This window comes from Drosophila sulfurigaster, chromosome 3 (assembly GCF_023558435.1).
Source record: "Drosophila sulfurigaster albostrigata strain 15112-1811.04 chromosome 3, ASM2355843v2, whole genome shotgun sequence".
Taxonomy (NCBI): Eukaryota; Metazoa; Arthropoda; class Insecta; order Diptera; family Drosophilidae; genus Drosophila; species Drosophila sulfurigaster.
In genome coordinates this window covers 2,390,773-2,414,157 of record NC_084883.1, presented here as the reverse complement: position 1 = coordinate 2,414,157, position 23,385 = coordinate 2,390,773, and the positions used below count along the sequence as shown (strand labels likewise).

Below are 23,385 nucleotides of genomic sequence, written 5' to 3'. Positions count from 1 at the left end.
TGCATTTGCCTACTTTCCAACAAATTGTCAACATATAATTTGTTTAGAAATTAAACTTGACTATTCAGCAAATTTGGCAACATTGCAATTTGATGGCACAACCTATTGTTAAGCACTTTAAGCCCACTGCAAGGCAGTAAATTTGCTTTGGGCATGTTTAGCCAAAAGGGGAATTGCATTGAAAATTGTGAATATAATTTCATTAGTGTAGAGCCCCAGACAATGCAATTTCGGACAAGAGTGTGCACACATAACATATGGGAGCTAGCAGAGTGTGGCAAATTTTGGGAAGCACAACAAAAATAATTGCATTAATCTGTGATAATTACCTTAAGTATTTAGAATTGATATCGATAAATTTAAGGATTTAAATTCTCTATCTTATGCAAAGAAATACGAGTGTTCAAGTACAAACATCGCTTGATTTCCGTCCCTACTTTGTTTATCTGAACAAAATCGTTTGAGTAATTGACACCCATTCACACACATACAACCACACACACACACACACACTGAAACGCCCTCATATGATTGAGTAGCACATTAAGAGTCAACACGCATAAGAGCAACCAACATGCTAGACTTCATCGTCGACGTTTTGAAGAGTGTGGCAGCTGCAGCTGCAGCTGGAGGAGTTGCAGCATCAGGTACCCGGTGCTTGTCTGCAACAATGGCACAACAAAATTCCAGTCTGTCTGCATATTTGAGACTTTGATCATTTGAAACGTTGCAACGTTACTGCCAGACAGCAGAAAAATGCATGAGCCAAGCGACTTCCTCTCCCCTCCCTATCCCTTCCCCTTCCCCACACACTGCATCGAGCGTATCATATGCTAATGCCGATTCCCCCTCATGCCCATAAGTGTGTTTGTGTGTGTGTGTGTGTTCATGTCTGAACGTTATTATGTGGCTACTCAGCAAACCCCTAACAAAGTCTGACTTTTGCTTCAGCTTCAACAATCTAATCATCATCATCAATAACACTAGTCAACACTAGTCAACTTTTGGCAACATCAATTCTGCGTTTTATAGAGTTTTTGTGTCGCAAGGATAAAATCGATCCTATAAAAATTTTTAAAATTTAAAATCCAATAAATAGATTCACAGTTTCCGTGTAAAATGTAATTAATATGTCAAGATATTATTGGAATCATTATTGGAAATTTTATGGTAATAAGTAATGTAATGTAAATAATATTTGGGATTAATGAGTTTGATGACATTTTCTTAAAACTCCTAATTTAAAACTATAATATTTGTAGCTATAGTATAGTATAGTATAGTATAGTATAGAAATTGTCTGTACTCGTTTAGGTTCCACATCCGAGACACATTTTGTGTTCGGTGAAAATCATATTTGGAACGGCTTTTGACTGCTACTCAGAAGAATTGAACCTCGGATTATCATGCTAACAATTCTTCCAAGAATTTACGAAATTTAAAATTTTGTTTTATTGAGTATCAACGTAATTTCGGTTGTGTGAAATTATATCACTATTCCCAATAAGCCTTCAGGTTTCAGGTAGTAGGCTATGGTTAATAGTTCAGACAGGTCGAAAAAATTAAAATTTTCAGATCTCGTATTTGATATTAGTTCTTTAATAAATTTATTTTGCAAGCACCCAATTTGATGTGAATTTTGAGTCCTTGCAATGGCAATACAATCTTGTTAATCAGTGTTGTCCACGCTTTCGCTCAGTCGTCCATATTCAGCACAACATATTGACCAATGCTTTGGGTATGCTTAACTCTTTCCCATTCTGTCATATTTGATAAATTTATGCACATTATTTGTCCTGCTGCATGTCGCGTTGATTTTCTCCCTTTCAATCCCTTTCAATCCCTTTCATTCACATTTGGATATGTCATTTGCATGCAAACTAACTGCGCTTCAGCTTCAGTTACAGCTTTATCTTTTCCCTTTTGATATTGATGTTTTGCTTTGCATTGGCATTGGGTATGAACATGAGGATGGTTTAATTTCGTCTGTCAAGAGTAAGATATCAAATGATCAAGAACACACTACTATTTAGTAGATGAGTGGCACAACTTAAATCAATATAAATATAGCAGATGATAGGTAATCTTTTTTTAAATTAGTTAGTAATATATACTTGAGACTTGTTAGTAGTATAGAAGTATATATCGATCAATGAATTTTGACTTCAATGCTAACATCTGGAATGACAGCTAAAGTATTCAGTGCTTCAATTTTGAGTCTTTCGCAACATGATTTTTGATTTACAAATTCATGAATATAAATTGCTATTCAAATGATATTTAGAGTTATCAAATATGCAAATTCCACGCAATTTTATTACCACGCTGATACATAGTAACGTCAATAATGTGCACAATAAAAACTATTATTAATAAGAACGGAAAAGAGACGTAGTGAAGCGGACTCATTAAGATACAATGTGGCCATTACTTTTATAATTTAGCAATACTAAGAATTTCAAACTGATTTTTGAAAAAATAATAAAATAATCAAATTTTTAGCAAAATTATATCTGAATTCAACTTTTTACATACATTTCATTTATTTTACCTAATTTTGAATGGGCATAAGGACTGTAAATTGAATGCACTGCCCATTTACAACATTTTAAAGTAACACTAAACAAATGTTTACTCGAGTCAACTGATGTACACGAATAACGTGTTGCATAGTGCAAAGAAAATAAACTAATGCATTAGTATATTTTAGCATTTCTTTTAAATGACAAAACTTTGAACAGCTGTTCGAATTTTTAATAAGTAAGAAACCTACAGTCAAGGGTTCTCGAATGTGAGATACCCCCTACTCATTTCCAATATTCTAGCTATATACCAAATTAATATAGCAAATAATACTAAAAATACCGAATAGTATATTTGGTATATCGATATACTATTAAGTTCAAAATATTCCAAAGAGTAACATACTTAGTAATTTTTTATTTGAAAATGGGCGTTACAAAAACCTACCTACCTACCGAAAAAAATATTATACCTCTCTTATTTGATATAGTCTCTGAGCTCTAGATTTTCATATGAACAGACAGACAGATATGGCTATATCTTCTCGGCTATTGACCCTGCTCAAGAATATATATAATTTATAGATTTGGAGATTACTTTTTACATACGTTTCCTGCAGGCACAAAATTAGAATAACCATCTATCCTCCCGTTAGAAGATGCAATTAAAAACAGATTTATTCCACTGTGCTTCCACACACTCCCGAGGTTTATTTTTAAAATTAACCTAAAATGCTGCAGCAAAAGAATTTTTTGTTGCTCTAAATCAATTTTTGCCGGTAAACTGTTCGGTAGTATTACTTGTCAATTTATTAAGTTTTTACCACGAGTAGCTGACATAGGAAATCTATGACGTGTTCTTCTAACAAACTAAAATACTCTCGATTGGCACAAAAATGCCAACTGATAAATGCAAGCTAAACTTTTTCGATAATTGTTGCTAATTCTTCTGAACGTGTGAGTGTGTGTGTGTGAGGCAAGTTGAGAAGAGCAGCAGAAGTTTGCTACGCGTGTGTCAATTGTGCAACAGCTGCGGGCAAAAGTTTCACAAATAATAAAGTTTTTAATTATAAGCAATGTCCCGCAAAAAAAAGTTCATTTTCTTCAGTTGATCGCAATCAAGTTGAAAGACGACTTCTGCAGTAAAAGCAGCCACAATCGAATGAAGACTGTGGCAACTTGAAGCACTGTGTGCGTGTTGCCCTCTGGCGTGTGCGTGCCACTTTGACTGACTTCTGCGTATCTAGCTTTATACATATAAGCATATAGTATATGCGAGTGTGTGGAAGTCAATGAAATTAGTGCTGGCAGGCACAAACGGGGGTCAGATCCCAAACCTAAACCGGAACTGTTGGGGGAGTCTCGTTGTCTTTTCGACATTTACATTTGCCTGCAGCTATGCTTCCCCTCTGTCGAAGTGTTTCATTGCTGCGGCAAAACTTGTTGGCTTGTCTGCTGATTATCAAAAAGGCAGCAAACTTAAATAATTTGTGGTAGTATAGAGGACTTTATTCTTCAATTACGCTGGGCATTTCCATTAGCATAGTTTGTAGCAAATAAAAATTTTACTACAATTTTTTTGGAAATTTGAATATATTCTTTACGGTGTCCACGTCTCTATCGTTTTAATAACTATTGATATTCTTATTCATTTGGCTTTTCAAGAATCTTCTCTGTGTTTTCTATAGTCCAATCGACCCACTTTTCCCACTTGGTTTTCCACTTTTGCATCGCGTTTGCTTTCTCTTCATCAGATAGCGCGCTGTGCCTAATTGAGTTTTTGGCAGTGCGCTTTAGAAACTTTAAATCGGCATTCCTGGGCTGTAATAGATAGTGTAGAGAATGTTATGAAAATATATTTAATATATTATATTATCTCACCGCAATGCCTAGGAAAGCCATGTAGAAGTCGTGAGATAAAGGTTTTGTGCGCCAAAAAGAAGGATTACCCGAGGACAGCACAAATGGAATGTCATTGGCAATCAGCGTGGCAGCTGGATGATTTCGATAATCAGCCCCCAGCTGCAGCACCTGATTGCAAATGGGACAAACCTCAATGGCAATGCCAAAACGCTTGACCAATTGCATCACAAGCGGATGCTTCGTTATTGCATAGGCGTGCCCAATGCGTCGAGTACCAAGAAGAACTGCGTCTATCAGATTCTCGTCCAGCGGAGAGCCATACAAATTGGTTTGACCGGCATGGAAATAGAATTGAATGTGCGGTGGCATTTTCAGCAACTCATTAACGAATATCTTCAGGGGATATTTCATTGTCTCCTGCCCGACCAGATCGAAGCCGATTAATAAGTTCGGGAACTCTTTCTGTAAGAAGGATTTCAATTGTTTAATATTACATTCAATATTATGGAAACTCACGTTTAATTTGGTGCATGCCTTTACATGACCCTTAATTTTGTCGGGTGTTGTGTGCCGAAGTGGCGAATAAATGATTTTCGAATCTATGAAGTCTGGATTATCGGCCTTGAAGTTCTTGAGCTCATCATTATACACCTGGAGGGTTTCCTTAGTTGGCAGTCTTTCTCCTCCCAGACAGTAAAGACGTTTCAGCAGTGAACGAACTTCAACATACTGCACTCCATCCTCGTTGAACTCCTTGAGAGCGTTGTAATAGTATTCACCCCAAATGGGATAGTAATTTAGTATACCGTCGATCAATGCGAATATAGACATCATGTGGTCCCAAGCCTTGTCATTCGACTGTATTTTTGATAATGGATACATACTGAAGAGCATTTTCAACTTCTTGCGCACATTCTCCTCACCTCGACGATCTCGAATCTCGTCCATAGTTTCCCATTTGCCGCCCTCGTGCAGCATTTTCTTGGGCTTGTCCTTGGAAAAGCGAAACTGAACTATCTTACATCCATCATTCACAGTGCACGCCCAGAGATGTTTCCGATAGGTCAAATCGATAAGGAAATTGGTGCTGCACATCGAAAAGTCATGTGTCTTTAGGGCACCGCCTTTCGGCATTTTCCGAAGCAGCTGGAACAGCGGCGACTTCTCAATGTCGTTTAGTCTCTTAAAAATATGATAGCCTGGCACGAACTGATTAGGATCCTCGACTCCTCGGTTGTATTCGTCCATCTTGAGGCACATGATTGTGTCATTTACTTTGATCTCCTTATCTGTTAACTGAATATCATTGCCGAGAATGGCGCCCTGTTCAAATTTGCAGATTATTTCGCGAAGTTTCCTGTAAGAATCTGGAGAACAATTTCGTAGATTTGTCGGTCCAAAAAATTTGGCTATTTGAGGAAGCATTTTAAAACAAACCGGAAATTTTTTCTGGGAATATATAAAATATTTTTCAATGATTTGCGATCTACTTTACATTTCTAGATTAAACGTTGCTTATGGTTATCACTTTCTCTAAGTTTGTTTGCTGTTATTGCAAGCTAATCTCAATCTGATCTCTTAGTCTGGCTCACACCTCCTTGGTAACAAGTACTTGCGTAAGTGTTTTTAGCAGCATTACATTACTTACTCACAGAGCTCTTCCCCATCATCATCTCATCACAGATTGAGAGTCTCTATTCAGCATACATATATGGTAGCTAAGTCCCCCCACAGCTGCAACCTTTGCAAACAGAAACAGCTACAATTGCCCAGGGCCATGAAACTTTTCAAGTGTTAACGAGTTTTGTTGCACACATGTGTCGATTGCATACATAGTGCACTTAACTTGAAAACTTGCACGACATTCAAGCAACAAAAGTAACAACAATAAAATAGCAAAAACAAAAACAAATACGAAAACAACTACAACGGCAAGAATTTGCAGAGAGAGAATTTGATTTCGTGCAAAAACAATTTGCATCTTAATTGTGGCCCTTGCAAGAAGCGAGCAAACAGCTTAGGGCCAGAGACAGACATGCCTATAATTCAACTTAGGCAAGAGTTGAAGGTGTTCGAAAGTCACTTTCTAACCTTCAACTTAAACTGACATTAAACTCAATTCCACACAATAAGTTAGTAGAACTTAGGCTTCTTAATGTCTGAAATAATTAACATGTCTTAAACTGATTTACTTAACATTTTGCTGAAGTTTTAAAGATTTGTGAAGCCATCCCAAACTGTGCTATTCTCACTTATTCATGCTAAATGTGGGACGTACCTTTAATACTTTGAAAATGCTTTTATATAATTTTCAAATTGATGTTGCATTTCAAACCATTTCTAGCTCTCGCACATGTTTTCTGTTTTACGATGCTAAAATCCCTGGTTGCTTGCTCTTTCAGTGCGTCCTTCGTCCTTCACTTCTCGCCCTTTTTCGCTCGTGGCATCGTTACATATCATTTTTTTGTCTGTTACAAATTATGCTCATATAAATTTTTATAAAACATTTCTGGCGTTGCCATTTTATTTTATGTTTCTTTTTGTTACAACTGCGAACCATACACTCACACACATTCGTGCACACACACATATACTTAGACATAGTACTTGCCAACTGCCTTACAATTTGCTGCGCACAAAAGTAGGCTACAAAATGGGGCGCGAAGCGGAACGCGTTTTGTGTCTGCAGCAAAAATGAAAAGCAATTCACACTTGAAAAGTTTCAACATGCGTTTTTAACTCTCACACAAAGCAGAGACCCAACTATTTTATTATTTTTTTTTGTGTACTTTGTTTAAATTTTAGCTATGATGTCAGCATCAACCCTTAGCTGACAATAGAGGCAAAGGAATAGAAGCATTTGCTTGCAAAAAAGAATACATATTTCGTAAATATATTTGAGGTAGTATTTAAATAATTTTTCTTTTCTCATTATTTCAATGCAACTTTCCGTTTATTGTTAATAATGGTAAATGGACATTGATTGACAGTGAATGAAATCGGAAAATGTAGCAATAAATTCCTAAACGAGACAGTTAAATTATGTTATATGATGTATGGAAAATCTATGTGTACGGATTTCATATTTGCATGATGAGAGCGGGAAAAACGTGAGCGTATTCCTAGGGTTCATTATTGCTTATATTTGGCGTGTTAATGCGTGTGAATATGAAGCTGAATGTTGCCCTACAAAACCAAAAGCAAAAGCAGCTGCAAAATTGAGGCGCCCATTGCCATTTGTGCGCACATAATGTTGGGTCGGAGACGAAGCAACCATAAAAAAGGGTTCGCACTTGGAATTTGTTTAACCATTGTACCATGTGGGTGGGGGTGTGAGTGTGTTTATGCCAGTTTATTGTGGCACTTTGGATGCCTTTTGCCAGTTTATTTTTGAGGGCAAGCTAACTAATTTAATATGCATAAATGCTAGCACATGTTTCATAAATGGCATTTTAAAGCCGCACGAAATGGGTTTATTATGTAGGCGGCTCACTTTCCCTCACATTTGGCATACAATATGAATTTCTATTAATGCTTTTTACGCTGACTTTTTCATGTCCGTATATGCAATAGATTCGTATACTTTCCTGCACATACATAGGATGTATGTATATTTATATTCGTATTTATGGTATACATGTATCTGTTGCATACTTTCGTGAGCTCTTAAAAGTAAACTCGATTTTAATGGCATAATTAAAGTGAAGGTAGATTCATGAGAATTCTACAAATGTTGTGAAATGCTCCGCAACTTCCCGTGATGTCAGTTTGGCCAAAATGAGCGACAGTTAGACGCGCTGCAGACAACAGCTGTTTAAACTCTTTAGAGCACAATATGTATGTGCAGTTGCCACAACCGCACGGCAGTTTACCCCATCCCCGTCTTCGTCCTGTCCCGAAGCCTTTATGACTGTAGCTTAAATTGAAACAATAGCTACCCCCAGCTGGCTGTGTTCGTTAGCTTGTTAAGCTTGCGGCTGGCATTTTTATCTGCCTTTCGCTTTGTCTGACTCTGTCGCATTGTCATTTGCACAATAGCCACCAAATGCTTTGCTTCTGCTTTCACAGAAGTATTGTCACACACATACACCAACACACACAAACACAGTGTTTGATTACAAATTTTTGCGTTTTGTCAAATTGATTTGTCTACAGTCAGCACGTAGACAGCTACCTCATGCCGGCTTCCCCTGCTCCATCTCCGTTTGATTCTCCCTCCTCCTGTCAGCTGTAACCAATTTACATTTTGACGCGTTTTGCGCTTTGAATTGCGCGGCACGTTTGTTGCCTATTTGAATTACGAGTATGTCAATAGAATCGCTCCCAATTCGGCCTCTTTCCATGGCCATCTCAAATAAATGTCAATAAACATCTCAGCCAGTTTCGACAGTAAATGCTTTAAGGCCCACAACTTGACAGCATAGACATTGAAATCTTATTAAAAGTGCTCACACTTTGTCATGTTTTTAATTTGACTGCTGTGCAATTTATGGTTTGGTTGTTTTAGTTATTGTAAAAGTTGCTATTCAAAAATGCCGAAAGACGCGTCTAAAGTGCTCTACTAAAATATATCTACATGTTATAAGCTTAGTATATCATTGCTTCTATGCGTCTCCAATTCACTTAGCCCCAAAATATCAAACAACATATTACGAACTGTTTTTGTTAGACAGGATTTATTTTTAAAATTTGATCAGCGAGCAACACAAAAGTGAACAACTTTTATAAATTACGTTCGTCTTCATAGTCCCTAATGTATTATGTATAGACAAACGGCCTTAACTGACAATTTTTAAAAGCGTTTGTATGTATTTATGAATTTTCTTTTTCGTCATGTTAAATATATATTTATTGTATATATTTATAATTTATTCATTTATTTGTATAATATATTAAAATTGGCCGTACCTATATGTGAGTTATTTTACAGGACAATATTTAATGTGGGTACCTTGTTTGAAGATTATTAAATCGACATTTTGTATGAGTAAATTGGTGAAGTTAGTAACATTTAGTTTATATGAATAAAATTCAATTCATTAATCCAGTATATAATCCTACCTTATTATCATCTATCTGTCACGCTATGAATTCTTTAAACTGCAATTGACATTCCATAAAGCGTGTTTAATTGTTGATCACTTGATGGTTATCATGCTGGAAAATGTTCTGAATAATATTTTGATATTACTTTCCGTTGTTTTTGTTTTGCTGTTATTGGTAGTGATTAGTGTACACTGCCATACACCAACAACTGCATATGGAAGTCGTGCTTATGGTTCACAGCGGGAACGAACCATTTTAGCCATTGTTCTCAGAAATAATTATTATTTTTTATTTTTGTTTTTTAGTGCTCTGGGCATGTTTACAGCACTTTGTAGGGCTTGTTTTAAAGCAATATGGTTGCCATTTGAGTAGCCATATACGAATAGCGTCAATAAAAAGAAATTATAAAATAATATTAAAAACAACTACGGAAAAGCTGGCAGGCATTTAGCGCAGCACCCAGCATAAAAGTGTGTTCCAAAGAAAATAACTGAATGGAAAAATGGAACATATCGTAGAAAGGAAGCATTGGAAAGTGGTGTTTTACGTTAATGGTTATATGCGTTTACTCTGCACCGAATACTCGATGTACGAAGCTGCAGTCTGAATTGGCTCTTTAACGTTAAGCGAGTTTCGCAGCACCAGAAACGAAAACTGCAAGTAACAGCAACAACGTCATAAAATTGCTCTTTCTTGAGTTGATGTTACTTTAAAAGACTGCAATTAAAATAATCAAAATAAGTACTATTTCCAATTGAAAAGGTGAATGAATTAGTTAAGGTGTGAAAAGCTAGAAAATTCAAAATCTTACTTACAAAATCTGAACTGAGAAATTCAGAAATATGCGTAAAAAACGAATAATAAGGAAATATTTTTAAATTTAATTATATTAATTTTTACAGAAAAAATGTGAAAAACTATAGAAATTAATAATAATGCCTCATTTCAAATGAGAACCATGAAAGGACTAAAAATATTAATACCAAAAACATGTTTAATCAATTTAAATTTGAAATAAAGCAAGGTAATGTTTTAAGTAAAATTGCATGAAAGCTTTTAGCTTACATACCTGTGGGTCGGAAATATCTAGATGTTTTTTTTTTGTCAAATATACGTATATCTGTATATTTTTTTTGAATATGTTTACTGCCCACCCTTTAGTAGATCGTAAAGCCTCATTTTGCTTTTAGAGGTGGCTCATGTGAAATACCCAGAACAAGCCAGTTGGCTTCGCTGGGGGCGAGAACAGACAGCAAACATGTTGAAAAAAGTTTTATAATAAAATTATTTGTTTGGGCCAAAATAGACAACTTTTCAGCCATACATTTCATTTGTGCGAAATGTCACTCTGGGGCATACTTTTGCCAAACAACTGAACAACCGAGAAAAACAACAACAATAACAACAAGGACAAATGTTTGGCAAATTTACAGAATAGCTATATACCTACATACATATGTATATGGTAGGACTGGAAGCAGAAGGACTTTAGCTTCGCCTCCAATCCCGTCTCCGTCTGCGTGTCCATGTCAATGGCACTGACAATTAAATGCGCCCTGTGAAAGTGTGTGCAGTTTGCAGGATAAACATTTGCATTTAAATAAATATAAAAATGCAGTGCATTTTTGTTGGCGCTTTTCATTAGCCAAGTCCTCGCTCTCCTCGGCTCCCCGACGTGCAGTCTGGCGCCCAAAGTGACTTTCAATGTAAACGTCAGCGCTTTGTGCTGTTGACATTTGTGCGCCCAGACGAGAAGCAAGAGCTATAGCAGTGTCACAGAGAAAGAGAGAGATGTAGGGACTAAAGCAGCAACACGACTAAGAGCAGAACGATGACGGCAACAATTTACGATAAACATCTCAGCGGCATGCAAATCCCTTTTTGGAACGCCACCAGGCACAGGAGAGTACTTCAGCTCTACTTGGAAGAGCCAGGGACAAAACAAAGTACACAGCTGCTGATGGGAGTGCGGGTGGCGACGAGGATCCTATTCGATTTGAGTGGCAACTAGGAATTAAGCAGCCCAGTCGCCTCAGCTCGAGACTCAACATCAACTTCAAATTCCACTTTACTTTACGTTAAAGATGCAGCAATTTTAAATTTATGAAAAAAAAAATGGAGTTACAATCACAAAAATGAAATCTGATGATCCTTTGAAGTGTCTGCAATAAGAGAAGTGCTCTTCTTTCACATCTTTTGAATTCTGAATGATACGACTCTAATCATTAGAAACTCGAATATTATACAACATGACACTTTAATAAAGCTAATTAGCTTTAGGTAAAAAGAAAGTAAATTATAAATTGTCTGTGAGATATCCGCTTTTAATTTTAAATAATAGCGAAACATTGCGATAATATCAATATGAATCAAAGCAATTGAGATTCCACAGCAGCAGAGGTTTTATGTTTTATTTTTCAAACATATTTATAATGATTACGGAGTCTGGAAAAAGTAAAAATATTTTCTGATTCAAGTCGAACCGTCGGAATTTTTACGATGTTATGGACTAGGCTTGCTTAAGCTACCATAATTGGCGATAATAATAAGTATTTCCGGCAGTTATGTAGGTTAGTTATACAAATTATTGGTATGAAATATTCTTAATATATAAATTTGAACAATATTAATTTTCATTTAATGAATTCATTATAAAACGTATTTGAATAATATCTAGAAATTTGACAAATTGCTCTGAAAATTTCGTTTATAGTTAATTTTGCGATTTGAAAACATAGCCGAAAGTTCAGTAATTATAATCGATTTTTTCACATGTAGGTCAGAAACGAAAAATTATCTAAAATAAAAGTCTGAAATATGTAAGAGGATATTAGCGAACACTTCAGACGTACAAGTAGTGCTTACATTTTAGATGATCCCCTGTCAACGTTTGGTTCTCCAAAAGTTCCAGACCTCACAGAGGCTGGGTTTCATTTCACACTCACAAGCAGTCACGGGGGGCTGTAGGGGAAACTTCTTACATTCTGAGAAGCTAAGATACTGTGTCTTGCGCTTGACACAGCATAATGGCATTCGTCCTCGAGGACATCTGACATCGGCTCGACTCGTTCGACACTTGGGCGAACGGAGCTTACAACATGGCCAAGGCATTGTTCTGGGCGGAAAAAGTCTTGGTGGTGGGGCGCGATCACTTTTTGGTAGTTCACAATCTTCTGGTTCACAAGCCGTGCAAAGTTGACCTCTAAAAACTTTTGGATCACGTCGCTCGCGCACCGGATATATCTTATGAACTTTGGGCATTATTTGCGGTGATGGCTTAAACTCACACCAGGTTTTTTGATAGTTCCGATTTTCCTTATCACTTGGCTCGTAAGCTTTTGCATCAAGTGGTAATGGACACGGCTCCGGTATGCAAGGATCGGGCTTTATTTCCTGATAGGCCAGGCATTTGTACTCGGATCGTCGTACCCTCAAATAGCAGGAAGTCTTTTTTCTCTGAGCACGACGAATCCGTTGTAGCCTCTCCTTGAATGATTCTTTTGATTGAACAAACCTGGAGACATTAGTGCTATATTGCATTAAAAAACTGCACCCAAGGTTCAAGTTTTTGGAGCACCAATTTTGAGGAATATACCGGAAGCTGTTAAAAAACTTATTCATATTAATAACAATTATAATTTTGAAGCGCCTTTGCCGAAATGTTGAATGTTGAGAATCTGTACATAGAATGCTCAACATTCTACCCCAGATTTGACTGCTCTGACAGCCCAAGAAAAGATTTAGTGTTAAGTATGTATGTAGTCTGTAACAACTCATATAATTATATTTTTTGCAAATACTGGAGTAATAGTGAACTATGAAGTCGAGGTATTCGGACACGTTGTCAAAACAGTAGATCTGCAATCCCTACTGAGTACTATATTTAATAAAATACACATTAAAGTAATCAAACTATTTTAAAAAATCAGAAAGTAGTTGTGCAATCTTAGAGTGCAGAATTCACAACAACAATTTTATTAATTATAATATATGTATATTATATTATATTTGTTATATTTATAGCAAATCTCTTTTTTTAGTCTGATTTCAAATTGTAAACTTGACAAGTTTAGGTCACTTTCCTTAAATAAAATCAGTCTAGTCCTTGATTTTTAATTAAATATTTAAAAGGTTCAAAATAAGTGTTAAAAATAGAATGAGTTATATTGAATTTTAATGAAAATTTTATTCGCTTTCCAAGAAAAATTGGTTCACAAATTAATGTCTTGAAATAATTCGGAAGCAAGCATCTTTCCACTAATTACGTCACCTGCAGTAATTAATCTTACATTAGCATTACATTAACATCTTAATTCTACATGCTTACTTTTTATAAAATTTAGTTTAGATCGCTCATGTAATTTAGGTTTAGTCATAAGCGTATCTCCAAAACAGAAACACTAGGAAACATCAAATTCTCTGGAGAAAGCGTCAGACTCCTTGGCTATGTCTCGCTTTGAAGATACGCCAGACTTCACAAATACTAATTTTCTTATGACACTCAGTTACTGGTTCCTTGTTCAGTTCAACGTTTTGGCATTCAGAGAAACTGGGATAACGCGTTAACTGACGCTTAGCGCTGGCATCTTTCTTTTGATTGATCTTGCACTTTGACACTTTCCTTGCCTTGGGGCACTCGCAGAGAGGATTTTGAATGCAGCGACTCTCCGATATGGGCGGTCCTGGTTTCAAGGGTCGGCATTGCAATGGGTGCATTGTGCTCCATCCTTTCGAAGGAGCAGGCGTATTGCAGATTGTCTTTCGTCTAGGACGTCGAACTATTTCAGGCGCAGATATATTACACACACGTTTGGGAACCTTTTCCATGACGCAGTCCACCCAGTATTTCTTGTATTCCTTATCAAGAGTCTTGCTGGGCTTGTAGAGAGTGGAATCTAGGCGAGGTTCATTGAAACACGGTCCCATGCATTCTGGTTTATAAGGCGGATTGCAGCGCATATAAACACCTAAAGAACGCTCTGTTGTTAGCTCTTCATCAGTTTTGCATGGATCGGGTTTCTTAAAATATGCCGGTGGAATGACCAATGGCATTCTGCATTTCTTTTTCTCCTCTGTATTGGCTTTTCGGCATTTCCCTGAGTCACTTGTGTAACGCACAAAAGACGATCGTTTACCATTCGTTGACTTCCTCTGCAACTGAATCGCTTGCAATAGTAATTTGGGGCACTTCATAGGCTTTGTCACCCGCGTTGCCATAATTAATTTTGAAGCCTTCCAAAACTTAAAAAAATTTTCACCTTTACGCAAAACCGAAAAGTAGACTGATAAAAGTAGACTCGCTACGAATTAAACTCATTGGAAAGTATGTTGACAATTTTTCCCAAGCAAGCTGTTAGATTCGATTCTATAATACGTATATTGTATAGAAACTAGATAAGAATATATTAGAAAGAAAATAAACTTATGTGTTTCCTATTCCATAGTTTTACATATTAAAACCACAAAAAACGTATTCTGTCCTTTAACAAAATATTTTACATTGGTATATGCACAAGTGCAAATCTTTAAATGTGACTGCTCAAAATCTGAATTAAAAAGAATTTCATTTGATGTTTTGGGAAGAACATATTATTTAAGGGCTGACCTTTAATGTGCAGGAACCTCGCTTGCAATCATATTCTCTGCTTGCAAGCAAAAATCTGAAAGGCAAAAGTTTCGTCATGTAACAAACAAAATGCAATAATTAATTAGTGTGAGCATTTGACCATCCTTCGTTTTCATGTTCAGCTGGCACTTCAGGGGCAACTGAGATCAAGAGCTTGTGTGCAATGCTGATTTTTTTCGATGTTCAGTTTTTCCAACAACTCTATCCAAAATTGTGTTTTACAAAAAAAGTTGTTTTCCCTTCTATCACGATGTTTGTTATTCCCTCTACAATTCAAAAGTTGTCAAAAAGGAATAACATTATTTGGGAATCTGTGATATTAATATATTATTCTTAAACTAAGTGTCAGGTTTTTTTAATAGTTTTGAAATATTTAAACAAAATTTTCAATAACTAAATGGCTTTTTTGAAATGGTCAGAGGATATCTTGAAGTCTGGCCTTTTCGATGAGAGCGGTCTTACATGATTTTTACTTTTACAGTCACTGCATTTTTTTTGGGTTCGCCAATTGGGGCCTTCGGTTTGGGCAGCTGCTTGAAATCGAAACGGCCAAAAGATTGTGCCGCCAAATTGTTAACAGCAATTGACCCAATTTTATGGGCCTGCACTCATGCATATTTCGGGTAGCTTGCTGGACTTTTCGAAGGTTGAACCTAAAAAGCTGTGCACAAATTCGGCGTAAAAGTGAAAACTGGCCGAGCCCGTTAACTGTTCGAGCGCTGCCAACAACGTTATTTTAAATTTTTTACAGTTTTCTGCTGTTGGCCTTACTTCGTTTACCATCACGTGCCATGCAAACCAAAAAAACGCAAGAGTTTTTTTCTGATTCCCAATATATTTATATGCGTTTCCTGTTTTATTGTTGTTACGAGGAACAACATTGCCTAAAATTTTGACTGCGGGCCTTTCAAACAAACAAACATGGGAATTGCAAAATATTTTGTTATAATTTTGCTTACAAAATCACATCCGATAATAAACTGGGAAGTTTCTCATAAAAACTGAGCAAATTAACGCTGAGATACCTCTTGGGATTCCAAAATCCATAACAATTATAAGAAGAATGAATTTTATGAATAATAATAATAATAATAATAATAATAATAATAATAATAATAATAATAATAATAATAATAATAATAATAATAATAATAATAATAATAATAATAATAATAATAATAATAATAATAATAATAATAATAATAATAATAATAATAATAATAATAATAATAATAATTTTAATATTAATAATAATAATCATTTAGATCATATTAACAAAAAATACTGATACCTACTTTTACTTTCGTTCTTCTTTTTAAACAATAGTCAACAAATAGCGCTCAAGTGATTTAAATTTATTTATTAAAGTGTTCAATTTTGATTTACAAATTATCTTAACCAAAAATCCTTTATCATTTCAACACAGATTACAATATCTTAATATTTAAATAATGCTGTAAATGAAGTAATTGCCATTTGGTACTCAAAGTTCGCATAATGCACAAATTGCACTTACCAGTCGCCTTTGTGTCGTGGGGAATGTAAAAAGTCGGAGGACGTAGAAATGGAAAATTCACGTAATGTTGAAATCGGAACAAAGACAGAGTCCAAGTTGCAGATGAAGTTGCAGTTGGCGTCGGGTGCGATTGAGGAATGATTTCATTTACTTGCAATCAATGAAATTGCACTGATGCAATTTCGTAGTGCCAAAATAAACAACAACTGGACTGGCAATGGAAATGGGAGATGGCAAAAGTAACAGTTGCAGTAAAAGCAACTTGCTACTGAGCTCAGAGAATGTGGGTGGGAGTGTGGGTGTTGGTTGAGATGAAAGGGGTGTTGTCACGGCTGTCTGCCACAACAGCTGCACGGCAGCAGCTTTAGGGCGACAGCCAAAGGCGAAGTCGCGGTCGGCAGCTTGGAATTTCTCATATCTAGCAGGCAACTGCAAGTGCAACTGCCACCGAAAGTGGAACTAACTCATGACTGTCGCATGCTGAAAGTTAACGGGCTGCCATTGACATTAAGACTTGGATTGGGTGCGGCAACCACATGGAGTGACAGACAGATAGAGAGCGAGGAAAAAGAGAGATTTGAGAAAAATGTCAGCATGACCCAAAACGAAAAATGAGTCGAAAACCTAGCCAGGGTAGGTAAGTGTGTCTTGGTAGAAGTGAGAGCCAACAGCTAACCACAAGCTGCACACGTAGTCGAATGTCATCGCCTCGGGATGAGGAGCGCAGAACAACGACCGAGGATAGTACCACCACCTTGGTACCCCAAAGATCCTCCGTTGACATCGTACGGCAGCCAGCGAGCCGACGATTAACCTTTGATTCCACATTGACAACAGCGAGCATTGATGACGGTGACGACTACAACGACGACGACGAACAGCAGGCAAATGGAGAGGAAGTGCTACAACAGCAAATGCCGATAATACTTTTGGATGCACAGTCGACAGCAATAAAGCGGGATGCACAGGTGGGAACCGTCTCGCACCGCACAGGAACTGAGCACTCCATAGCTGCGTCTGGCAACGAAAATCGTCCATCCAGCTGGAAGTCCAGCAACTCGGATCCATATGACCTGGACGAACCGCTCACCACAAAGGTGGTCAAAGTGTTCAAGAAAAGTATGCTTCATGTCGAGTTCATGGGTTATAAAGTTAAATACGATTACACTTGCTTTTGCAGGACACAGAATACAGCCTGCTCCTCCATATGATTCAGACGATTCGGTAGAGAAGCAAGTGACATTCGCGAAGGACACAAACTCACCGGAAAGAATGCTCAACTCCTTGGAATCGGATCTTCCAATGTCGGATACATCGCAAACTGTGTTGCGCACCGAAATCAGCAGTGGCGACTTAAGCAGCAGCGGATCCATGCTTCTGTACAACAGCGAAACAACGGATCCCAATAATCCCCAAGCGAATCACCCCCAAGGCTACAAATTGGCATCGGGCATGGCATTTGTAAGCGAGAAGAAGTTGAATCACTCTTGATGACTTCTAACTCCGCTTCAATTTCAGATTTATATGTCAATACCTCCAGATGGTGGCTACGGTTGGCTGGTGTTGGTCCTCAGTTTTCTGGCCCAGCTCATAGTCGATGGCATTGTGTTCTCCATTGGTATTTTGTTGCCCTACATCAGCGAGGAGTTCAATGTGAGCAGTGCTCAGGTTATTCTCGTGGGCAGTATACAAATTGGCTGCTATTTCATGGGTGGCGCATTCTCCAGTGCCCTCATCAATAGCTATGGCTTCCGTCCGGTGGCTTTGCTCGGCGTCGTCATTTCAGCCGCATCCATACTACTGGCCAGCTTTTGTCCTAATCTGCCCCTGATGATCATATTCTACAGCATCATTGGTAGGCTACAAATCTTATGACATTGCAGCGGAACTACAAATGTCTCAGTTTCTACAGGTGGTCCTGGACTTAGCATGATCTGGGTGAGCTCACAGCTCATCATTGGCTATTACTTTGAACGCTATCGACCCATCGCCAGTGGCTTCTCGTGCTCTGGAGCTGGCGCTGGCATTTTTCTATTCTCCATCGCCAATAGTCTGCTTGTGGTGAAGTTTGGCTGGCGGAACACGATCCGATTTCAAGTCATTCTCATACTGCTCATTACGTTCATGGCCCTAGCTTATCTGGAGGTGGCTCCCACTCCCGTGGGTGTACTGCATAATGACCACTTGACGACATCTAGTTCGAATGAGTATTATGGCAATTTCTACGTACACAATTTTCTGGTTGACGATGTCTCCTCGAGGAGATCACACGCTGTGCTTGAGAACTACGAACCTCCCCAGCAGCAAGGACGCTGTCGCCGTTGGGCAAGCCGTTGCTTGCCATGCTTTAGGAAAAAGCCCGTCAGAGTCCAACATCATCGACATGCCCAATCGGACGATGAGCGCTCCGAACGCAACTATGTTGTACGTGCCGATCCCATGCAACGGGAGGATCTCTTCTACACAGGTCCTGCCGACTACACCACGCCCCATAGTGTCGAGCAGTTCGAGGGCAAGGAACTGGAGTTAGTTGGTTCGCAAGCTCATGTGAGTGTACAAAATATATTCGTTTTCTGTTCTTTAATTTGTGAATGGTGCTTGTAGCTTCAAAGAATTGCCTATGGCTTGCACAACATCCACGACTACGACAGCACCGATGATTCGGTGGTATTACCCGACTCGGAGGGAACGTCACAAGCTGGCGGTTCTTCTCCCGCACCCACTCCCACCTCGCATACACAAGGGCAGCGACACAAGAAGCCACGCAAGGACAAAAAGAGAGGTTGGGTGCGCACTAAGGCAATGAAGGCAATGAATCGTCTCTTTGACATGCATCTCTTGAGAACCTTCGAGTTTCGTGTGCTACTAACCTCCGCATTCCTCTATCCCATGGGCTTCAATATACCTTTTGTGTACTCTAAGGAACGCACCACCATACCGCTGAAGTATGCCCAATGGATTGGACCTGCAATTGGGGCCACCAGCTTTCTGATGCGGATCGTCTGCGGTTTTGTGGCCTACAAATTGAGGAACTGGACGAATTATATCTGCGGAGGCGGCATGATGCTTGGCGGCGCCATGGTCTTTGTTAGCGCCTTCTATGGCAGCGACTTGGTCTGGTTTCAGTTTGCCTACGGATTGCTATATGGCGTAGCACCAGGTGAGCAGCGGTTGCTACCTCCTGGTGATTACCTCTTTTTTTATTATGCCCTTCTCAGCTGTCTTTGCCACACTGAGAGCTCTAATCTATGTGCGCTACTTGGGCCTCTCGAAACTGACCAATGCTTTTGGCATCACGGCATTGGCGATGGGTCTGGGTGTATTTATTGGCACCACTTTTGGGGGGCTGTTGGTCAGCAAAACTGGTGGCTATATGGCTCCATTTGCCTTTGCCGGACTCTGCATTACCGTCTCGGGGCTGTTGAAGCTTATTTTGCCTACTTGGATTAGATATCGGGAGTATCGAAAGAGGATTTGAATGTGATTGAAGTATTTCGTTGCGATTACAGTTTACGATGCATTGATTTTTATTAGTTTGTTATTTTTCTGTTGATTTATTTTACAAAATGTCTTATGCACTTGCAGTTGTTCTTTATTTCATTACATCATAATTGTATTAATGACTAATTTGTTTGCGATTTGCTTTCTTTATTTTACATTTGGTATGTCAAAGACTGCTCAAGCCGAGTGCCTCTACAACTGTCAACTACTCTCAAACTGTTTGCTTGTCAAACCGTGAAATTGTCAAACTAAAGCGACTTTCTACTTTGTGGTCATATGACTATCAAACTATTAGTCTGCTAAACTTTGCCCGAGCTCAAATTGAACTTGTTGTAGACACTTTTGAAAGTAAAATATAATTAACTGTTGCTCTTGCTGTTATTGTTATAGTTGTTCTTTTACTTTTATTGCAATCTGTTAAGTATAATTAACTTAGTTTACATCTAATGTTAGCTTAATTGCTGCCCTCCACACACTCTTCAACCGCTAGTTTCGAGTGTGTGTGCGACGTTTTCTTTTTGGTTTTGGTTGTTTTCCTTGTTTGGTTACGCAAATTTTCACGCTTGTTTTTTTTTTTTTCTTTGATTCAGTTAATATACTTATACATACGAGAGCAATTTAAAAAAATGGCTATTGTAAAAAAAATATTAAAACTTCCGATGTAGAACAAAAATAAAAAATATTTCGATTTCAAAATAAAACTCTACTGTTGGCATCATCTTTGAATTCGTTTCTCCAAATTTGTGAAATAATTAATTTTATAGGGTATATAGTTTAGATAGTTCCCATAAATAATTAGTAGCGCATTTTATTAAAGCGCTCTCGTACTCGCTTGCATCTTAAATTTGTACGACTACTAAATAGTAATTTTTTTGGTTTTTCGCATTTCTTTTATATATGACACATGTACTCAGAAATTTCTGCTTGATTTATACATTAAAATTAGCTTAAGCAACTCAAAAGAACAACTTAAAATGTTCTCTTCATTAGCCAAAATTGTGTTTCAGAGCTGCTTCAAATTCCACGATTGACACCGATTCGAAACATTTGACTCCCTCGAATGCTTTCCAATGTGGAACTTGGAGCAGTTCAGCATATGTTTTTTAAATCCATTTTGTTTTTAATATTGTCAGTAGTCCTCGGTTTCATATGCAATTTTCATGATTATTAAGTTTTGCTTTTTCTTTCAATTTGAGTTAGTTTCAAACTTTTGGTTGTCTGCATTTGCGTGCATTTTAAAATTTTGTTCAATTCAATTTCAATTTCGTATCGTAATCTAAATTTAAATTTAAATTAAAATCGATCTGCAGCTGCTGAGGTCTCCGCCTGGTTCTCTCCGCTGTGGGGGGTTCTCCCTATCCCTCTCCCTCTCTCCGTCTCTCGTTTCTACTGTTTTTCATTTTCCACACAAAAAGCAATTCTTACGCCTTAAATTAAAATTATATTTATATATCGCTTGGTCCAGCATAGCGTGTTCATGTATCGGAATCGGACCTGCAGACATTTTCCGAAAATTAAATGCATATTTGACAATTACTGAGAATACGTGGCATGAGCATGATTGCAACTTACCAATTAAAATAGCTCTGAGGCCCATGACAATTGCGCTCGGTGCCGCACCATTTGGACTGCTGCAGTGCCGGACATGGTCGCCCACCCCTCTTGCCGTGTTTGATGACTTTGCGATATCGATGCATCTCACCAATGCCGCAGCTCTTGCTGCAGGCCGTCCACTCCGACCAGTGGCTCACGCGACAGTCGCGACGCCGCTTCGACGCCAGCCTCGACCCCGACCGACGTCGTGTTGGAGCAGCAACAGCAGCAATGTCCTTTGCCGGAACTTGGGCCGGGTAGGTGGTGTTGTTGTTGTTCTTGTCATTGCCCACATCCGTGCGCCTGTAGCTGTTGGCAATGCTCTGCATCAGCGCATGCTTATCATTCTTCGGCACTACGCTGACCACCGCTGGTGGCGGTTGTTGGCTGTTGTTGTAGCTGTGGAACAGTAAAATAAACAAATATTGTTGTCTGTATAAATATTGAGACTTTGAGCAGAGAAATGAATTTAATTAATTATACAATTCTAAATATAACAACTGCTTAAAGTAAACCTAATTAAAAACATCGTCAGAGTTTGACAGTTACTAAGTTGTAAGTTTTAGCGAAATCAGCTTCTTAAATTGTGACATACTTAAAGCGAATTTGGGAGCAAACAAAGGGACAAATATTTCTTATTTTGTATACCTGCTAACACATCGAGAAGAAGTGGATTATAACTAATTCGGTTGACAATTGGTTATATGTATTTTGCACTTCTGTATATTTTTAATGTAATTGTATATCGATACACCAAATATATTAGTTGGTATATGTCAGTTTTTTTTTTAGTATATTTATATAGCATTTTATTCATTTAATTAGGTATATTTTATGAATAGTACCACACTTCGTTGCTTTTATTGAAAATAAATGCGCCTGTTTCACAGTCCCCTCGACTAAATGTAAATGTTTCTTATTTCTGAAAAAACGTTTTCTTTTATTGATATATAGTTATTGTAGTACGGTATTAATATGAAATTTATTTCGATATAATTTTTTTTTACATAAATGCAATATTTCATGAAGATAATTTATTTTTTGAATCAATTGAATTGCTTTATGATTTTGTTAAATAGCTCACAATATAAATCGCTCCATAACAAGCACGATTTTCCTTCCTTAATTCGCACACACACACGTATAGTAAGATTACACATACGCCACGTTGGCTGTAGCAAAAGGTGTTCTCCGACAGAGCATGTTTCTTATTTCAGCACGTCAGCTGTAGACAATTTCAATTTAAATTTGCCTTTTGCAGTTATCCAGTATGTATGTATATGTGTGTTTGCTGGATGTGCTCCTCAGAAACCTCCAGAATCGGAGGTAGAAGCAACATTTGCTGTGCCGCCGCCATTTTCCTTCCTTCCTTCCGGGCCGACTTCCGTGTTTTGTTTCCTGCACTTTTCGTTTATTTGCATACCCATGTCCCCTCCCCACATACACCGTGCAAAATCGCGCAAATAATAATAATAATAATAAAAGAAAGCAAAAGAGAAAAAACATGGAACGAGACGACGGAGCGAAATCAAGAGGCAAAGGCAGCGACCGAAAAATGCCGAGTAAATTGGCGAAAATATTGAAAACGCGGAGCGAGACTAAAGACTCGAATGAGTCGCCAGACGTGAAAGCCTCAAAAGCGTCGAATGCGTGGAAAAGCGTTGCCAGCAGCAAACGCAAAAGGCTGCCGACTCCCTAACGAAAATAATGAAGAAAAT

At 37.8% G+C, this 23,385-nt stretch overlaps 4 protein-coding genes across 6 annotated transcripts in view; 1 reads left to right on the top strand and 3 right to left on the bottom strand.

Annotated features, from left to right (window-relative positions):
• Positions 1–4,118: 4,118 nt before the first annotated feature.
• On the bottom strand, positions 4,119–5,883 carry LOC133842570 (adenosine deaminase 2). The gene is made up of 3 exons (XM_062275724.1): positions 4,902–5,883; positions 4,404–4,847; positions 4,119–4,343 (listed from the first exon to the last, which is right to left on the bottom strand). The coding sequence occupies exons 1-3, from the start codon at positions 5,808–5,810 to the stop codon at positions 4,167–4,169; spliced, it is 1,530 nt and encodes a 509-aa protein (XP_062131708.1). The 5' UTR covers positions 5,811–5,883; the 3' UTR covers positions 4,119–4,166.
• A 7,709-nt stretch (positions 5,884–13,592) lies between these two features.
• On the bottom strand, positions 13,593–14,729 carry LOC133843596 (uncharacterized). Of its 2 annotated transcripts, none has more exons than XM_062277219.1 (2): positions 13,759–14,729; positions 13,593–13,715 (listed from the first exon to the last, which is right to left on the bottom strand). In XM_062277219.1, the coding sequence occupies exon 1, from the start codon at positions 14,646–14,648 to the stop codon at positions 13,863–13,865; it is 786 nt and encodes a 261-aa protein (XP_062133203.1). In that variant the 5' UTR covers positions 14,649–14,729; the 3' UTR covers positions 13,593–13,715; positions 13,759–13,862. The 2 variants fall into 2 exon arrangements, with proteins under 2 accessions (XP_062133203.1, XP_062133202.1); XM_062277218.1 differs by having other exon boundaries at positions 13,593–13,701.
• Positions 14,730–17,101: 2,372 nt separating this feature from the next.
• LOC133841763 (uncharacterized) lies at positions 17,102–20,051 on the top strand. 2 transcript variants are annotated; one of them, XM_062274474.1, is made up of 7 exons: positions 17,102–17,210; positions 17,268–17,692; positions 17,754–18,034; positions 18,092–18,428; positions 18,486–19,120; positions 19,178–19,733; positions 19,792–20,051. In XM_062274474.1, exons 1-7 carry the CDS (start codon positions 17,185–17,187, stop codon positions 20,049–20,051), a joined length of 2,520 nt encoding a protein of 839 aa, XP_062130458.1. In that variant the 5' UTR covers positions 17,102–17,184. The 2 variants fall into 2 exon arrangements, with proteins under 2 accessions (XP_062130458.1, XP_062130459.1); XM_062274475.1 differs by having other exon boundaries at positions 17,121–17,206.
• A 760-nt stretch (positions 20,052–20,811) lies between these two features.
• LOC133841764 (uncharacterized) overlaps positions 20,812–23,385 on the bottom strand; it is a 55,608-nt gene continuing 53,034 nt past the window's right edge. Inside the window, exons 5-6 of the mRNA XM_062274476.1 lie at positions 21,647–22,066; positions 20,812–21,568 (exon numbers count right to left, since the gene is read on the bottom strand). Coding sequence (XP_062130460.1) covers positions 21,550–21,568; positions 21,647–22,066 — 439 coding nt within the window. The 3' untranslated portion in view covers positions 20,812–21,549. The remainder of the gene's footprint in view (positions 21,569–21,646; positions 22,067–23,385) is intronic.

What these genes read in the sequence shown, in the direction of transcription:
- LOC133841763 (XM_062274474.1), top strand. Translation starts at nt 17,185, where the DNA reads ATGAGTCGAAAACCTAGCCAGGGTAG. An exon ending in GGTCAAAGTGTTCAAGAAAA is followed by an intron (nt 17,693 to 17,753) that starts GTATGCTTCATG and finishes TTGCTTTTGCAG; the next exon opens with GACACAGAATACAGCCTGCT. An exon ending in GCTATATGGCGTAGCACCAG is followed by an intron (nt 19,734 to 19,791) that starts GTGAGCAGCGGT and finishes TGCCCTTCTCAG; the next exon opens with CTGTCTTTGCCACACTGAGA.
- LOC133843596 (XM_062277219.1), bottom strand. Translation starts at nt 14,648, where the DNA reads ATGGCAACGCGGGTGACAAAGCCTATGAAGTGCCCCAAATTACTATTG.
- LOC133842570 (XM_062275724.1), bottom strand. Translation starts at nt 5,810, where the DNA reads ATGCTTCCTCAAATAGCCAAATTTTTTGGACCGACAAATCTACGAAAT. An exon ending in AGGCATGCACCAAATTAAAC is followed by an intron (nt 4,848 to 4,901) that starts GTGAGTTTCCAT and finishes TCCTTCTTACAG; the next exon opens with AAAGAGTTCCCGAACTTATT. An exon ending in TGGCTTTCCTAGGCATTGCG is followed by an intron (nt 4,344 to 4,403) that starts GTGAGATAATAT and finishes TATCTATTACAG; the next exon opens with CCCAGGAATGCCGATTTAAA.